This window comes from Nannospalax galili, unplaced genomic scaffold, assembly GCF_000622305.1.
Source record: "Nannospalax galili isolate Female #2095 unplaced genomic scaffold, S.galili_v1.0 scaffold47, whole genome shotgun sequence".
NCBI lineage: Eukaryota > Metazoa > Chordata > Mammalia > Rodentia > Spalacidae > Nannospalax > Nannospalax galili.
The window spans coordinates 944,772-961,968 of record NW_008357641.1 but is presented as its reverse complement, the minus strand read 5'-3'; the positions used below and the strand labels follow the sequence as shown (position 1 = coordinate 961,968).

The following is a 17,197-nucleotide window of genomic DNA, read 5'->3' as shown; positions in this document are numbered from 1 at the left end:
GAACTCACTATGTAGACCAGGCTGGCCTTGAACTCACAGAGATCCGCCTGCCTCTGCCTCCAGAGTGCTGGGATTAAAGGCATGAGCCACCACACCCGGCTGTCTGCCTTATTTTTGAGCTGGAGTCTCTCACTGAACCTGGAGCTCAGGAACTATACTAGACTAGCTGGCCTTTCCGTTTCCCCAGTCCTAGGATTATGGATGCGGGTCACTGTGCCTGGCTCTTATGTAAGTACCCAGGATCTGAACTTGGGTCATCATTCCTACTTGGCAAACACTTTGCCAGCTGAACCATCTCCTCAGGTCTTTTTTGTTTTGTTTTAAAGACAGGATCTTGCTTTGTAGCCCAAGCTGGCCTTAAATTCACCATGTAATCTCATAGGTTGGCCTCAAACTCATAGCAGTATTTGCACTTTAGCCTCCCAAGTGCTGGGATTACAGGCATCCCCAGTCCTGGAGATGAAAACAGCCATGCTGAGTAGGTGCTCTGCCACTAAGCCACACACTCAGGATTAACCTCATGACCTTCTCCAGTGAGTTGGGCACCACTGTTTACCATATACAGACAGAAAGAAACTGAGTCTTGTGGGGAGCTTCACTTTGCTCCGATTGTGGGTGGGATGGAACTCAGCTTGGTCAGATTCTAATAGGCCAATTGGAGTGAAGGAAGACTGGTGATCAAAAGGGTGGGGGGTTTGTTGCGCGCTCCCTATTTTCTTTAGGTAAATCATCTTTCGGGTCACCATAGAACAACGAGGTGGGTTCTGGGGAAAGCCTACTTCCAACAGGGGCAAGTGGAAAATGCCCTTGGGAGTGGGTGGCCCACGCTCTAGGACGTCGATCCTGTCGGTGAAGGACACGATCAGGCACCAGACATGTCGCTGCTCTCTCTAGCCCGGATGGCTCCTGCCCCAGGCCAGGCCTCTTCAGCCTCTTGGCCTGAGCTTTCCAGCCGCTGTTGCTCCGCGGTGACCGGGGAGCGCTGTGGTCTCTCCCTCCTAGCTCAGTGCTCACTGCTGACGCCTCGCGGGCTTTTCTGGAAGGGAGGGGAAGCTGCTGCTGGCTCAGCGTGGGCAACAGCGCGCCACTGGGAACTTCGCAGAACCCAGCCACCAGGGAAGGCGGGCGCGCACTGTGCTGTAGCTCCTGGCGCCCTCTCGGGCGGGAGCTATGCACCTCAGCGATCCAACTAGGAGGGCGGGCCCGGAGGACACCGGGCGTCGCCTGCCGCCGGCTGGCACCTACTGGGCGGGGTTGGAGAGGTCCGGGGAAGGTGACCTCGAGGACACCCTGCAGGGAGGCAGCGTTTTAGAGGCCAAGCGCTGCGTTAGATTGGGTCCAGGTCTCCTGGACAGGTGCTGGGAACAGGGGACCCAAAAGGTGCTAGAGGTAGCGGGTTTGAGCTGTGCCCTCATCCGACCCGGAGCGCCCGAGAGGCCGCAATCCCGCGTTCTATCGAGTCGTCCCCGTCCGGAGGGCGGGCCCAGCGCCTGCCGAGTCTTGCCTGCAGGTGCTGGGGGCGGTGCCCAGCCCTGCCCCGGGGGACGTTCTTGGATGCCAGAGGCGGGTCAGCGAAGCGGCCGGTGCGGGCGACGCCTTAGAACCGAGGGCGGCCACTGCAGCGACAGGTGCTGCGTAGGGCACCGCTTCCTAGCTCTGGGCATCCCAAGCTTTCAAACTGCTCCTGACTCCGGACATCGAGGCCCCCGGGGCCCAAGATCGTCGCCCTGGGGTCGCTTGAAGCGCAGGGCTAGGAGCCCCCGGGCCAAGTCCGGGAGCCTGCGGCAAAGCAGCGTATCGAGGGCTGCAAGTCGGGCGGTGAGGTCCTAGTCACAGGTCTTTGAGACCCGGGATCCAGAGAGCCAAGTCCCGGAGGTACCAGCTGAGTAGAACGCAGATCGCCGGGGGCGGTCCGCAGCCTGAGTCTTCCAGAGCCTATTGCCCGGCAGCTAGGTCCCTGGGCGGCTTGGCACCCGGACAGCAGAGGTCGGGGGCAGTGTCCCTCTCTCCGCTCGGAATCAAGCTCCGAAGCCTGGTGCGTGTATTTTCCCCCAGTCCTGAGGCATCCCACCGGGCGCCCGCGGAGCTGCTGATGGAGACACCCATAGAGCGCGAAATCCGCCGCAGCTTCGAACGAGAGGAGAGCCTGCGCCGAAGCCGGGGCCTGAGCCCGGGCCACGCCGGCCAGGAACTCATTGAGCTGCGCGTTCGGCCGGTGCTCAGCCTGCCCAGCCCCGGGCCCGCGCTCCCGCGCGCCTTGGAGCGCGCTCGGGCTGGCGCGAAGATGCAGCGAGACATTGAAAGGGAGACTCATCGGCAAGCGGCGCTCGCGAGGCCGGCGGCCGGGGAGCTGAGCGCCTCGCCGCAGCCGCCGGGACTGAACGAGCTCAAGCGCTTCTTCGAGGCTGCCGCGGAGGACCGCGCGGGTTCGCAGAGGCTGGCGGAGGCCGGAGGCCGGCCGCACTCCGAGGTGCAGGGCTACTGCCCGGTGCTGGCGCGCGCGCCGCCGTCTGGCATCCGGTCCCTGCTGGAACAGGAGGTGCGCGAGGTGCGCGAGCGGGAGCGGGAGCTGCAGCTGCAGCGGCACAGCATCTACGGGATCACTGAGGTCCAGGAGCCCGCGCCGAGCCTCACTGGTAGGCCGACCCTCGGGGCCCCTGAGGCTAACGCTGTCCCCAATGACTGCCCAACACCGGTGGTCCCCCGTGTCCCCGCGGATACCTCCTCCGCAGGTTCCCAGACTCCTGGAACCCTAAACTCTCCTGGGAGAGGGTCACCCTCTGCTCCGTCCCCAGATTCATGACAACCTTGACTTGGAACCCTGCTGCATTCTGGCACTCTTGGATCCTCTGCGTTCTGAGGGCTCCTATTGTCCTCTCTGGGTTTGCCTCACTCATGTTTCTGGGTCCTAGAACTGGGTGGAGGCCTCTACAGGGAGGAGGGCCGTGAACACCTGTATGTGTTTAAGGGGTGGGGCCATCCTCCGGCTGGCGAGAGGAGGGGCAGCCACAGCTGAGTGTCCCTTCCCCCGTAGCGAGCAGGGGCGATGGAAAGTTGGCGGTGATCTGGCCCCCGCGGAGCAGGGCCTCGGAGAACGGCCTGGAGCAGGTGGGAGCCCCCTTCTCTTCTCGGTGCAGGCCGCTTTCCTCCCTCCCTGCTGTGCCCCGGAACAGGGGGCAAGTCCATCCCGGCGCCCCCTGGAGCAGCACTCTATCCCAGACTCAAAGTCCGCAGAGACCCAAGCGGGAGGGTGGAAGGAGGCGGGGCCGGGACCCACACCGCCTCACCCTGTATTCCTAGACCGAGTGGCGGGTCCCTGACGGCGGCCTGGGTCTTCCTCCCTTTCCCCAGCAGGAACGGAAACCTTGAAGTTTGAGAAGCCGGGAGGCTGAAGCCAGAAGCAAACCCTCTTCAAAGGACTAGGGTAGGGCACCCTCCGGATATGCAGAAGTCCTGGAGAGGGGTCAGCCGAGGAACTTGAAATCCTTCCCCTCGTTGATCTTTGTGAAATTAACCAGTTTTCTCTATAAAACTAGTCTTCACTGGAAAACAACGCCATCCGCAAGACCCGTGAGTGCAACAAAATAAAGCCCTCCTTTTTCTTGGACTGTCGGTGCAAGCTGTTTTCTTTTGGGTCCTCTCAGTTTGGGTGGGGCGGGAGCCCGGCGGGTGAGGGAAGCCTGAGAAAGCCACTAGAGGAGCGACCGGAACGCTGGAAGGAGAAACGCGAGCTTACCGTACAGTTCCGGGGCTGAGGCCACTAACCCGGGCTAGGCGTGTCGGGCTACTGCCCCCTGGTGGTGCGCGTGAGAAATGTCGCGCTGCCTGCAGTGTCTACCCTGGGTTTCTAACTTTTATTGGTGCCTTGGGCGTGCTTGACTCAGGATGCTGCTATAGACAGAAGTGCTATAAAGCTGTTCCCGGGCTGGAGAGATGGCCCAGCGGTTAAAAGCACTGGTTGTTCTTGCAGAAGACCCTGGTTCGAATCCCACCAACCCCCCGTAACGCCAATTCTAGGGGATCCGACGCCCTCTTCTGTTCTCCTCGGCACTGCATGACTCAGGTGCGTTTAGGTACTTGCAGGAGAAACACTCATACACATAAAATAAAACTAGCCGGGCGTGGTCGCGCACGCGGCACTCAGGAGGCAGAGGCAGGCAGATCTCTGAGTTCAGACCAACCTGGTCTACATAGCGAACTCCAGGCTAGCTAGGGTTACAGGGAGACCTTGTCTCAAAAAGACAAAAAAAAAAAAAAACAAAAAAAACATGGTCTCAGGCTAGATTGTTCTCTAATTCACTATGTGACCAAGGATGATCTTGAACTTCTTTTATTGGAGGAGGAGGAGGAGGAGGAGGAGGAGAGAAAGAGGAAGAAGAAGAGGAAGAAAAAGAGGAAGAAGAAGAAAGGAGGCTGGAGAGGTGGCTCAGCGGTTAAGAGCACTGACTGCTCTTGGAGAGGACCCAGGTTCGATTCCCAGCACCCACATGTGGCTACGAACCGTCCTTATCTCCAGTTCCAGGGGAATTGGAATTCTGACCTCCGCGGCAGGATACGGGTGCACTCACATACACGCAGGCAATACACTCATTACACTCATACACATAAAATTTAAAAATAAAAATAATAAATAAAATATTAAAAAGAACAGTATGAGCTCTTAACCACTGAGCCACATCAGCAACCCCTACCTTGAATTTCTGATCCTTCTCCACCTCCCCAATGCTAGGGTCACAGGCCAGTGCCACTGTGCCAGGTTAGGAACTGCTGATGATTTATCCCAGGGCTTCATGGATGCTCGGGGAGCACTCTAGCAACTCTCCTCAACATACCTTCCTCACTGAGAATGAGCAGTAAGTGGCTGGGGTCCCTTTCCTGCCTTTAGTCTTAGCTATCCTGGAGGGCAGGGCAGGGCAATTTTGTGAGTCTAACAGGTCATTGTTAGCAAAAGCCCCATTATAAACAAATAAATACAACTAGAACCGCTGTTGAAAGAGAAATCTCGGGGCTGGAGGGATGGCTTAGCAGTTAAGAACACTGTTCTTGCAGAAGATCCGGGTTTGAATTCCAGCACCTACATAGCAGCTAACAACTATCCATAAATCCAGTTCCAGGGGATCCAACAGCCTCTTCTGTCCTCCTCGGGCATTGCAAGACACGGGTGCACTTACCTACATGCAAGCAATACATGCTTACGCATAAAATAAAAATAATAAAATATTTTTTAATATTTATTTTAAATTATGTGTATGTGTGAGCATATGCACAGGTGTCTGCACAGGTTTTGTGAACGGCCCAACATGGGTGCTGGGAATTGAATTCTGGTCTTTTAGAAGAGCAGTAGGTGTTCTTAACCACTGAGCCATCTCTGCAGCCTCCCTCTTTAAGAAATCTTTTGAGACAGGGAAATCACCAAGTAGCTCTGGCTGGCTATATGGACCAGGCAAGCTTTGAACCTGTGATCCTTCTGCCTCTGCCTCCTGAGTGCCAGGATTACAGGCCTGTGTCACCATACCAGGCTTAGAAAAAAACTTTAAAAATCCATTATTAGTATTTTCCAGAATGTATGTACATGCACCACATGTATGCCTGGTGCCTGCTGAGGCCAGATGAGGATGTGAAATTCCTTGGAAATGGAGTTAAGGATGGTTAGCTGCCATATGAGTGTGGGGAACTGAACCTGAATCCTCTGCAAGAGCAGCCAGTGCTCTTAACCAGTGAGCCAGCTCTCCAGCCCGTTTTAAAAAACAAAAAAAAAAACAACTTTCACCATTGTGCAAATGGGAGTGAAGAAGGTGGCAAGCAGCAACCACTTGCAAAGGGGCCTGGTACTTTGTAAACCCTGGCTAACTTCTGGTAAACACCCTAGGTTGCATTTAACACTGTATCTGTGTAGTTCACATCATGCAGTGGTACCTTTGCAGCATCTTAGAAGTGACTGGGATCAGAAAATAGTGGGACCCCCGATTTTAGAATTGTGATATAAGGACAAGGATATAGCTCAGTTGGTAGAGTACTTGCCTGGCATGGGTGAGGTCTAGGGCTTAAACCCTAGCACCACATAAACTGAATATGGGGGTGCACACCTGTAATCTTAACATTTGAGAGGTGGGGGGGCAGAGGATCAAAAATTCAAGGTTATCCTTAGCTACACATGGAATTTGAAGCTAGTCTCATGGCTACATGAGATCTTGTCTTGAAAAACGGGGCGGGGCTCAGTGGGTAAGGTGCTTGCATGCAAGCCTGATGACATGTTTGATCCCCAGAACCCAAGTAAAAAGCCAGATACAGTAGTGCATGCATCTATGATCCCAATAGGCCCCTTCCAGATGAGAGATAGACACAGAAGAACCCCTGGGAGCTCACAGACCACCCAGACTAATATATGCCACAGTGAACAAGAGAGCTGGTTTCAAGTAAGATGCAAGGACTGACACTAAAGCTTTACTTTGATCTCCACACATGTACTGTGGTATGTACACATTCTCATCCACACACGCACATAAGCTAAATAATTAAAATTAAAATTGTGAGCTTGGCGTAGTGGCACATGCATTTAATTCCAGCACTCGGGAGGCAGAGGCAAGTGGATCTCCTGTGAGTCCAAGGCCAGCCTGGTCTACATAGTGAGTTCCAGGACAGCTGGGGCTACAGGGGGACCCTGTATCAAAAAGACAAAAAAATTAGAATTGTGGTTTATATTTTTGGATATACCCAATTCTGTCCCCTGCACAGGGACCGAGGGCGTCTAGTGAAATACCAACGAAAAACAGAGAGAAAAGGCTCATTGGTGTTGCACCTGGGAGCCACTCAGGCAAGAAGTGCCTGCCTCCCGAGCCTACATCAGCAAATAGAACACAAACAAATTTAACTGCGACTATGGAACTGTAGGGGAAGACAGCAGAGAGTTGCCAATGTGGGAAATAGAAACGCAGGCTGTTGTGTGTGCACAAGTGTGTGGGGATGCCAGACGTCACGCTCAGGTGCTGTTTCTTAGAAGTTGTTCACCTTGTTTTGTTAGACAAGGTCTCATTGGCCTAGGACTTCTTGAATAGCCTGGCTAGTGAGTCTTAGGAATCCTTCCATTTTCCCCCCCGACAACCCTCAGCACTGGGGTTACAAGTGTGTGCTACCACTTCTGTCTCTATGTGGGTGCTGGGATTGAGTTCAGGTCCTCAGCAAGCACTTTCCTAAGACATATCCCCAACCCCCTTTTATTTACTTATTTATTCTTATTTTATGCATATGAGTGTTTGGCCTGCATATATGTAAGTGCACCACAGGCATTGCATGCATGTGGTGTATTTACATACATGAAGGCAGAAGAGGCCAGAAAAGGGTGCAGGATCTTGTGGAACTGGAGTTATATACTGTTGTTAGCTGCCATGTGGGTGCTGAGAACCCACCCCTGGTCCTGTGCAAGAGCTCTTAACTGATAATCCATTTCTCCAGCCCTCCTTTTATTTTTATTTAAATTTAATTTAAATAAAAATTTATTTAAATTTATTTATTTCTTTTTTTGTCTTTTTCTATGTAGACCAGGCTGGCCTTGAACTCACAGAGATCCGCCTGCTTCTGCCTCCCGAGTGCTGGGATTAAAGGCATCCGCCACCACGCCCCCGGCTTTTATTATTTTTAAATTTTATTAATTTTAAATTTGTTTTGCTTTGCTTTTTTGTCTTTTTGAGACAGGGTCTCCCTGTCATCCCAACTGGCCTGGGATTTGCTATGTAGACCGGGCTGGCCTTGAACTCACAGAGATCTGCCTGTCTTTGCCTCCTGAATGCTGGGATTAAAGGTGTGCCACCATACCTGTTCCCCTATTCCCCTGCCCCTGTTTTTTGAGACAGGTTTCATATAACCCAGGTGGGCTTCAAATTCCTATGTTGCCAAGGCTGGCCTTGAATTCATGATCCTCCTCTCTCCACCTTCTAAGTGGTGGGATTACAGGCATGTACCACCTCTCCCTGTATTTTGTTTTATTTTGTTTTGAGACAGGGTCTCACTATGTAGCCCTGGCTGCCCTGAAACTTGCTATGTTCCAGGTTGGCCTGGAACTCACAGAGATCCACCTGCTTCCTCAGTGCTGGGATTACAGGTGTGTACCACCATGCCCATCCAAATCTTTTATTTATTTTTGTAGTGCTAGGGATCAGACCTAAGGCCTTGTGCATAGCAAACAAGTACTCTACAACTGAGTCATACCCCTACTCCAACATGCTTTTTTTTTTTGGTCTTTTTGAGACAGGGTCTCCCTGTAGCGCCAGCTGGCCTGGAACTCACTATGTAGACCCTCTGGTCTTGAACTCACAGAGATCCTCCTGCCTCTGCCTCCTGAGTGCTGAGACTATAGACATGCACCACCACACCCGGCTCCCCCAACATGCTTTAAAAAAAATATTTTATTGCTGGGTGTCAGATTCCCTGGAACTGGAGTTAGGTACAGTTGTTAGCCTCCGTGTGGGTGCTGGGATTCAAACCCAGGTCTACTGTAAGAACAGCCAGTGCTCTTAACTTCTGAGTCATCTCTCTAGCTCCCATGGGTGTTTATTTTTTAAACATTTTATTTATTTATTTTTATGTGTATCAGTGTATTGCCTGCATGTAAGTAAGTGCACCTGTGTCGTGCAATGCCCATGGAGGTCAGCACAGGGCACTGGATACCCTGGAACTGGAGTTATGGACAGTTGTTAGTTGCCACATGGGTGCTGAGAATCAAACCTGGGTCCTCTGTAAGAGCAGTCAGTGCTCTTTACTGCTGAGCCATCTCTCCAGCTTGTGAGTGCTTTTTTAAAGTTCCCACTTACAGCCAGGTTGGAGAGCCATGATGTGAATATGGACCAGTAGTTCTCAGTGTGGAGTATGGGCCAGAAGCATCTGTGCTGTGCACCAGCTCCTGAGAAGCACATATCCTGACATGGGAAAGTTCAGGGTCCCATCCCCAGCACTGCAACAAGGAAAAACAAGGTTCTGCCCAGATCTCATGAGGAAACTGCACATGATTCTGATGCACACTAAAGTTGGACGGTCACAAGTGTGGACAGTTCCTGAGTAACAGGACCCAGGAAATGGAGCTGGTTTCCTTCCTCACCCAGCACTGTAGCCATCAGCCAGAAGCTCCAGTCTTTAAACAGATGTGAATTTGGCTCCTGGGTGGTCTAAAGCTGCTTTTGGCTTATTGAATTGAGCAGGGCTCCAAGTGTTGAATATACTCCCTCAAAAAAATCCCACCAGATTTCAAAGACTCAGCACACATACACAAAAAGAAATGTTCATTAGTTTTCTCACATGGGTTATTGTTGAAATAATATTTTGTATTTAAGGTTAAATATCACCAAAATGAATCTGATATTTATTTCGTGGTGCTGAGCCTAGAACCCAGGGCCTGGTTGCATGCCAGGCAAGGGCCCTACCACTGAGTGCCACCCCAGCCTGTGGGCTAAAGAATTTTACAAGGGCTTGGGAAAACCTACAGGACTTAAACCAGTTTTAAGGAGAATCAGAATCCTCTTCAAGTTATTCTAATCTGAGCTGTGGACTAAAAAAAATCATGCAATCAGCGAATTGTTATCAGGGGCCTCTCTGAAAGAGCAAGGGTTTGGTGTGCAACCCTTAATCAGCTCACCTCACACAACAGTACTGCCAGACGATGTCAGCCTAGAGCATAAGGCGGCTGGGGATTAGGAATTTAGCTCAGTGGCAGAGCGCTTGCCTTAGCAAGCACAAGGCCCTGAGTTCGATCCTCAGCTCCAGAAAGAGAAAATAATAAATAAATAAATAAATAAATAAAGCTGCTGAAGCTGGACCAGTTTGTGCTACATCCTGAAGAGGAAATACAAAAAAGCACGACTCTGTTCTGTCTCTATTTTCTCTCGAAAAGTGTGAAAATGCTAGGATCCAAATACTGAGTTTGCAGTATAAAGAAATGGTGCGAATTTTCAGTGGAGTGACACCCGCGCATGAGGACTCGGTACCATCATAGGGGCCAGCTGCGCTAGGAAGGCTGGGTTGGAGTGGAGGCTCCGATTCTTGCTCTCGGGGCTCCGCGCAGGTTAAGTGCCCGAGTGTCCTCGCCAGCCCAAGGTTGGGTTACGGCTTAGAGAGCCCAAACTGATGTTAGGATTCTCCCAGCCCTCCTGTACCCCGGACACTCAGTGAAGAACAGCGGATGCTTGGCTCCGATACCCAAAAGCTGGAAGAGAAAGTCTGTGGTAACTATCGCCGACACTTTCCTACGGCACGTCGGGAAATGTAGTATTTGCACTAGATAAGAATTATTTCCGGGTTAGAATGTGGGCGTGGGTCTAAGTCTCTTCCTCCAGTGAGCGTTGACTCTCCCTACAACGCGAAACTTGTGGTTTTCTGGGTTCCGGTTGCTGACAAGAACCGCTACTTCCCTCTTTACTTCATGTGATGACTGCGCATGCGCCCCACTCTCCGGGCGCTGGACTACGGGTTTAGACTGGAAGACTACATTTCCCAGAAGGCTGCGTGGGCGGTGTCTACCCGCCCCCAGGGGAGGGGCGCGACGCTCCAAGCAGACGCTGAGCTGCTGACCTCTCTCGCGTTTATTTTATAGAAAACTGGTGTGTTCGTACAGTGGGTGCTCAGTAGTTCCCGGTCCAGCCCGGTTCGGTGCTGACCGGACAGCTCGGCCAGGCTCCTGGAAAGGCGAAGCCGGCAGCCTCGGAAGAACGAACGAACCCCTCCCTGCCCGGTGCCTGGGACTGTGGGACTGCCAAACTCCAGCTCTCGCCTTCTACCCCGGGCTCAGGGCTCCGGGCCGGCCCACACCGCGGGCCCGGCAGCGCTGGGGGGCCGGCCTCCCTGGCCCATGAGGATCTGCACCAGCAGGTCGGTGGCCAGCACATGCGACGGCTCCTCAAAGCCGATAGTTAGCAGCTGCTGGTAGTCTCCAGGCGGTTGCCGGCACAAAATCCTAGGGGACCAGAGACAAGCCTGGACGTGAGCGCCCCTGATCCTCAGGAAGTCTCCCACAACCAGGCTGCAGGAGGGAGGGGCTTCATTTCATTTGGGGGTGGGGGAAACCCTGAAGGAAGTTATTTCCTAGTTGACAAGCAAGTCCTGGAGGTTGAGTCACTGGCCCTGAGGCTGCTACTCATTTTGCTGTTTGTCGTTGGGTGGGTGACTTAGGCTCTAGGAAAGTCTGTTTTCTTTGTAAAATGGAGCCACTGGTACAGATCTCGATGGATTGCCAAACAAACCTGCATAAAGCATTTTTCCAGGCACAATAAAATGCAGTCGCTACCATCCCGGGGAAGTGAAAGGAGATCATAGTCTTTGGTGGGGTTCCTCCACTCCCTCAGGCCCCAAAACCACACTGCCATCGCCCAGGCTCCTACCATGAATAAAGGTCATCCTCTCCTGGTCCTAGGGGCACCCATCGGCCGATGGACCAGAGTTTCTGGATCTGGGGGTACGTGTTCGCTGGACCCTGGCCTGTGTCCTCCCATGTATCTCGATAGCACAAGTAGTAGCTAGGGGAGGAGAGAGCCAGGTTCAAGTTCATCAGAAGTTATCCTGAAGTTCTCAAGTAGGAATGTGACTTAGTGCTGAAGACTTTCCTCCCTGGCAGCTTAATTTTAAGATGAATACTCTTAGTTTGATGGGAGGTGGAGTTAAGAACACTAAAGGTATTCAGTGCTTGCCTAGTATGTGCAAGGTCTGGGGTTTGCTACCAGCACTGCAAAAGGTATTCCGTTTCCTGTCTTGCTTTTCCACTCTGGTGGTGGTGACATAGGAAGGACAGAATAGGAAGGGAAGGATTTTGATTTTTGACAAGGGGACTCACTAATCCACATGAGAGTCTTGTCCTTGGCTGCTGGGCGCTGTGGTTGTGCTTTCCAAGTTCCAGCGCATCTTCTTATAGAGGTGTCTGGGGAGGCGACCAGCAGTGTAAGCAGCTGGGGTGCAGTAGCGGAAAATGGACACCTCCTGGGTAGGGCTGATGGAGAACCTCCCACAGAAGAAGCAGGAGATGCTAGCAGATGGGAGAATGGATGGTGAGCAAGGACTCCTTTGCGACCCCCAGCCTGTTCCCTGCCTTCTTACCTCAAGGGGTTAGTTTCCTCCAGGTCCACAAACCCAAAGGAGGCATACATCAAGATCAATTGTTCCAGGCGCAGGGTCAGCTGCTGGGAGATCTCCAACAGCTGCGTGGAAGCAGGGCGTCAGGACCTCTAGTGGTCAGCCAAAAGCAACCCTCCTACTCCCAGGCAGGGACCTTGAGAAAGGGGCTGGGGACAGCTGCTGCACTAACCCCCTTTCTGACCAGCTCCTGCAGGGCTCCGTAGATGGGAGGCACGCTCCTTGCTGCAGCCTCAAGGTATAAGAAATAAGGTCCACAAATGGTTAAGAAGGTGAGCATGGCCTTGGCCAGCTGTTCCTTCTGTACTTGGTCCCTGCTGAAAGAAGGGTGCCTTCACCTGGGATACTTCACACCTCCATCCCCAGGTGCCCTATGTTCACCCTCCACCTGTATCCCTGGCTGAACCCCTTACAAATGTCCCCCAGTACAGGGATGGGGCATGGCTCAGTGGTCGAGCACTTGCATGCGCAAGGCCCTAGATTCTATCACCAGCAGAATAATAAAAGAAGGGTGGGGGCTAACTCAGTGGTACAGATGTGTGCTCAGCATGTGCAAAGCTCTGGGTTCAGTATTGAGGAAAAAGAATCCCCAATGTCTTTCTCCCGCCATCTTTCAGATCTACCTCCATCAAAAACCATCTGGAACATTTGTTTAAATGATGATGCTTAGGCTGGGGATGCAGCTCAGTGGTCTAGCACTTGCTCCTAGCACAAGGCTCTCGGTTCCATGCCCAGTATGTGTGTTGGGAGAAGGATTTATAACTGAGTTTTGCACCAAGCTCTGCAGAGGGAAGCTCAGATAGCAAGCCTTCTATTTTAAAGTCACAGTCCCTTTCCCCTGTTCTAGAAACTGCATTATCTTTGATGTAGGGGGTTGGGTCTCACACTGGTATCTCTCAGGCAGGGTTTTGTTTAGTTGACTGATACAGGGCTTAAAAATCTGAGACAGAGCTGGACGTGGTGACACATGCCTTTAATCTCAGCACTCAGGAGGCAGAAGCAAGTGGATCTCTGTGAGTTCCAGGGCAGCCACTATGACCCTGTCTCAAACAAACAAACAATAAACAAAGCAATCTAAGCTACCAGTTCAGACTTAAGAGACAGCACTCAGAAGGCTGAGGCAGGAGGATCACCAGTTCCAGGCCTAGGCTTCTCTGTGGGACCCTGTCTCAAAAACAAAAGTCGGTAAAACCAATACTGACCAAAAGCCAACCAACCAACCCCAAGAGGAAGATTCCTGGTGTCCAAAAGGCCCACATACTGCTTCCGGCCGCTAATTCTCCACAGCCCTCTGGTACTCTGGGAAATTTTCTAATCAGCTAGCTTGGTGTAGTGTCTCTGGGCCCTACTGAGACCAGTCTGTGACCTCTGTGTGGACTGTGTAGCTTGTCGGCATGTCCTGGACCCGTCCAGGAGCACCTGTAGAACAAGTAGCCTTGGAAGTCATCCGCCTTCTTGAGCAGGTAGCGGAGCTGGTCGGTGATGGGGCTGAACATAGCATCCAGCGGCAGGCGAGCTGTGGTTGGCCCGGGCTCTGGGGCCAGCGGTTCCGTGGAAGGTGCAGAAACTGGGGCCTCCAGTAGCTGCTGCAGCGGGGCCTGCTCCAGGTGTCCGGGGGCCGACCACGAAGGGGCCCCGCAGGGCGGTGGCCCAGACTCTAAGTCCAGAGGCGGCGCTTCTCCAGGGCCCAGGGCCAGCGGCCCTGCGAACCACGGCTCCACAGCCATCGGACAGCCGACCCTGTGCTCCTGCAGCCTCTTCGGGCCGGGAGCCCCGAACACCTGGACCTGCCTAGGCCTGGGGGAGCAGCGGCGGCGGCCCACTGGCCTCTGCCCGCGCCGCCCCGCGGGGCCTTCGCCTCTTTTGAATTTCAGCACGCGCAGGACCGCTCAGCTCCTGCGCTGCGCACCGGCCCAGCGCACTGTGGGCACCTGGCACGCGGGAGCTGGGAGCAGCTGAGGGCGGAGACACAGGTCGCCGCTCCGCCCGCATCCCTGGGGGCGTAGCAGCACACCAGAGCGTTTCTCTCCCTTTCTCTGAGATGGATACAGTACAGAGGGGTCTAGGCTCAACCCCAGCAGGTGATCCCCCAGAGCCCAGACTCCCATGGAGCAGGGTAACTGAGAACTAGGGACTTGCTCCTTAGGAGTTCCTTCTACAATAAAGATCATCGTATAGATGTTTATTCCACAGCCTCATCCAGCGGGTCTTGTTGCTTTAAAACAAAGAGGTTCTACCACCCTGACCTGATCCCAGAACACACTTCTGCTCCTGACACTTGGTAGATTTTATTTCTTGTTATGTGCAAAACCTGACAGGCTTGAGGACAGCTAGGAAGCCAAGTACATTAATTTCAAGGCTGGGAGTAAAGAGAAGTGTCAGGCCCATGTCACCCTCAGCATCTTGGCTGTGCTGAGCCAGCTGCTCTCCATAAAATGAGTTGTTTGCTGGGCATGGTGGAGCACGCCTTTGCCCATTACTCTGGAGGCAGAAGCAGGATGATCTCTGAATTCAAGGCCAGGCTGGTCTACATTTCAAGTTCCAGGCCAGCTGGGGCTACAAAGGAGACCCTGTCTCAAAAAGACCAAATAAGTAAAATGAGTTGTTTATGAACTCTGCCTTGTGTGGCTGCAGAGGTGACAACCAACAAAATGCTCAGAAAGTGTGCAGTTAACTGCTGTCATTCAACAAATATTTCACATGGTCCTGGGAATGACAGAAAACAAGTATTCCCATCTTCCTAGAGTGGTTCTTTTGTTTTTTAGTCTCATGTACCACAGGCTGGCCTTAAACCCCTGATCCTCCTGCTTTGTACTGGAGATGTAACCAGGTTATTCTGCATGTTTGCCAGGGTCTGCTTGACTTTCAGCCTGGCAGCAACAAACAAGTGTAGTGGGCTGGGGCAGCGCACTCTTGATGTTCTTCCTCTCCACCCTACTCTGTCCTAACCCTAAGCTCTCCCAGGAGAGTCTTATAGCCCGTCCCCCTCCATTCATAAAATGGAAAGCTTTCTTTTTCCTCTTTCTTTTTTTAAAATTTTATTTAAAAAACCTTCGGTGCAATATTAAAAAGCAATACAGCCAGCTGGAGCAACAACTGTCAGAAAGAAAGGATAGGGGAGAAGAGGACCCAGGGCTCCCCCACCCCCAGCTGTTGTCCAGAGGCTGGAGGCCAAGGCAGGGGGTGGCAGCAGGCTGGGTATGGGACATGGTGGTGGGGTGAAGGAAAAACCACCCACCAGGATGTACAGGCAGAACAAAACATAAGATACATCTGGCTGAACTGAAGAGGGTCTTGGGGGCCACAGGAAGCTCCCCTATTTTTTTTTTTCCAAAAGTGTCCTGGCCTGGGGAGGAAGGGTGTCCCTGGGTAAATAGGTAGGCCAAGCCCCACCCATACCCCACAGCTGTGGAGAAGGGGATGTGCCAAGGGGTAGAGGTGTGAAACAAAGGGGACAGATGAGTGAGGAAGAGCACCCCCTCATTAGAGTCTATTAAGAGGGCAGAGGGTAACCCCTGTCCAGTTCCTGGACTATGGGGATGTCTGGGGTGATTCAGGCTGGGATAGTTGGGGCAAGGGCAAGGCTGGGTGCTCAGCCTAGAAAGCCATCAGGATCATCATCCTCAAAGTGGCCTTGCTGAAGCACCTTGATGTGGTGCTCATAGATCTTCAGGGCTGGGCCTAGGCGGATGGACAGGCCTGTCAACACATCTGTCCGTTGCATGAGCAACAAAGACTTGCCATCAATTTCCTGGGCAAGATAGAAAGAGAGCAGGGTCAGTGCACACTGGTGAGGCCTTGTGTGTGTGCAGATCCATGCAGTCCTGGGCTGAGAACTCACCTGCTCTTGGAACGCAGTGGCCTGCTCTGGAAAGCCTGCCTCTGTGAAGTATTCCACCACGTCCATGACTGTCCACTCCACTGGGTCAGTCGGCTTCTCTTTTCGACCGGAACTGAATCAGAATGGAGAGGCAGCAGTGAGCATGACTGCTGCTCTGGTTGTCAAACGTACCTGGGTGCTCACCCCAGTTATCATCAGTGCCCCAACTTACGGACAGGCAAAGGGTGTTCCATCTGCCCCCGGTAGGGCTGGTTTTCCTGGGGGCAAAGGCACAGGAGATGGTGAATCTGGAGCAGCTGCAACACAGGCTGGTAAAGGAAAAGCAGATGACACTGTCTCCAATTGGGGTTCACAGATTACCAGCTCCCCTTCCCTACTCTTAAGTTCCTTACCTGATCCCCCTTCCTTATTCAAAGCTGTCATCGAGAACACCTGGCGGGTACCGCTGCCAGGTGCCGGCCCCCGCCCTTCATCCTGGCCCTGATGGGGCCCACAAGGGGACCATTCCTTGACCCTTTCCTTCGTACTCTGAGAACTCCGCTCGCCATTAAGCTGGTGGTGCTGAGCACCTGCGGGGCGGTCACTCTCAGGCACTTCTGAGCCCTCTGATACATCGTCCTCATCATCTTCATCATCCTCCTCTTCCTCTTCTTTCTCAAGCACCCGCTCTTCTCCACCTCTCTGGGGCCAGAGAGAGAAGGAGGCAAGGTTAGGGGCGCTTCTAATCCCGCACCCAGATCCCGAGATCCCGAAAGGAATTCGGTGCCCGATGCCACCTTTAACAACAAGGAGTAACTTTTATGCATTCACTCGGTGCCAGACTCCTTTTAATAAATAAAGCCCTGGATGGCCAAATCTCACTAAACTCGCTCAACAACCCCAAGGGGTCGCTACTGTCATCAAGCCGCGTTTACAGCCGAAGAAACTGAGGCTCTGGGAGATCAAATCACTTGCCAAGGTCACCACTCGCAGAGTTCGCAGGGAACACGCGCAAAGCCCCGGCCACCAGACGCCCAGTTCCCTCCCGGGACTCTCGTTCCCTCCACCAACTTCGCCCGCACCTGCCGGGCGCACGGCGCCCCCGCTTCTCGGCACGCTCACCTTGCTCCGCGACGCGCGGGCGGTTGGCGGCGACCGTCCGGGCCTGTCCCCACGGGGCAGCGCGAGCGCACCGAGGCGGGTGCGCTCCAGGCGGCCCCGCGCCGCCGCCTCCTCCTCTAGCAACCCCTGCACACGGCCTCGGGTCAG

At 53.2% G+C, this 17,197-nt stretch overlaps 3 protein-coding genes across 6 annotated transcripts; 1 reads left to right on the top strand and 2 right to left on the bottom strand.

Moving 5' to 3' along the window:
• The first annotated feature begins 1,155 nt into the window (after window positions 1–1,155).
• Window positions 1,156–3,663, top strand: Misp3 (MISP family member 3). 3 transcript variants are annotated; one of them, XM_008855420.2, is made up of 3 exons: window positions 1,156–2,636; window positions 3,035–3,108; window positions 3,355–3,663. In XM_008855420.2, exons 1-3 carry the CDS (start codon window positions 2,093–2,095, stop codon window positions 3,367–3,369), a joined length of 633 nt encoding a protein of 210 aa, XP_008853642.1. In that variant the 5' UTR covers window positions 1,156–2,092; the 3' UTR covers window positions 3,370–3,663. The 3 variants fall into 3 exon arrangements, with proteins under 3 accessions (XP_008853642.1, XP_008853643.1, XP_029413272.1); XM_008855421.2 differs by having other exon boundaries at window positions 2,055–2,636; window positions 3,352–3,663; XM_029557412.1 differs by having other exon boundaries at window positions 2,055–2,636; window positions 3,035–3,663.
• Window positions 3,664–10,576: 6,913 nt separating this feature from the next.
• CUNH19orf67 (chromosome unknown C19orf67 homolog) lies at window positions 10,577–14,233 on the bottom strand. Of its 2 annotated transcripts, none has more exons than XM_008855418.2 (6): window positions 13,528–14,233; window positions 12,281–12,425; window positions 12,073–12,173; window positions 11,813–12,001; window positions 11,364–11,498; window positions 10,577–10,939 (listed from the first exon to the last, which is right to left on the bottom strand). In XM_008855418.2, exons 1-6 carry the CDS (start codon window positions 13,833–13,835, stop codon window positions 10,771–10,773), a joined length of 1,047 nt encoding a protein of 348 aa, XP_008853640.2. In that variant the 5' UTR covers window positions 13,836–14,233; the 3' UTR covers window positions 10,577–10,770. The 2 variants fall into 2 exon arrangements, with proteins under 2 accessions (XP_008853640.2, XP_008853641.2); XM_008855419.2 differs by having other exon boundaries at window positions 12,281–12,422.
• An 896-nt stretch (window positions 14,234–15,129) lies between these two features.
• Samd1 (sterile alpha motif domain containing 1) lies at window positions 15,130–16,514 on the bottom strand. Its single transcript, XM_029557402.1, has 4 exons — window positions 16,342–16,514; window positions 16,161–16,206; window positions 15,950–16,061; window positions 15,130–15,859 (listed from the first exon to the last, which is right to left on the bottom strand). Exons 1-4 carry the CDS (start codon window positions 16,370–16,372, stop codon window positions 15,701–15,703), a joined length of 348 nt encoding a protein of 115 aa, XP_029413262.1. The 5' UTR covers window positions 16,373–16,514; the 3' UTR covers window positions 15,130–15,700.
• Between the last annotated feature and the right edge of the window lie 683 nt (window positions 16,515–17,197).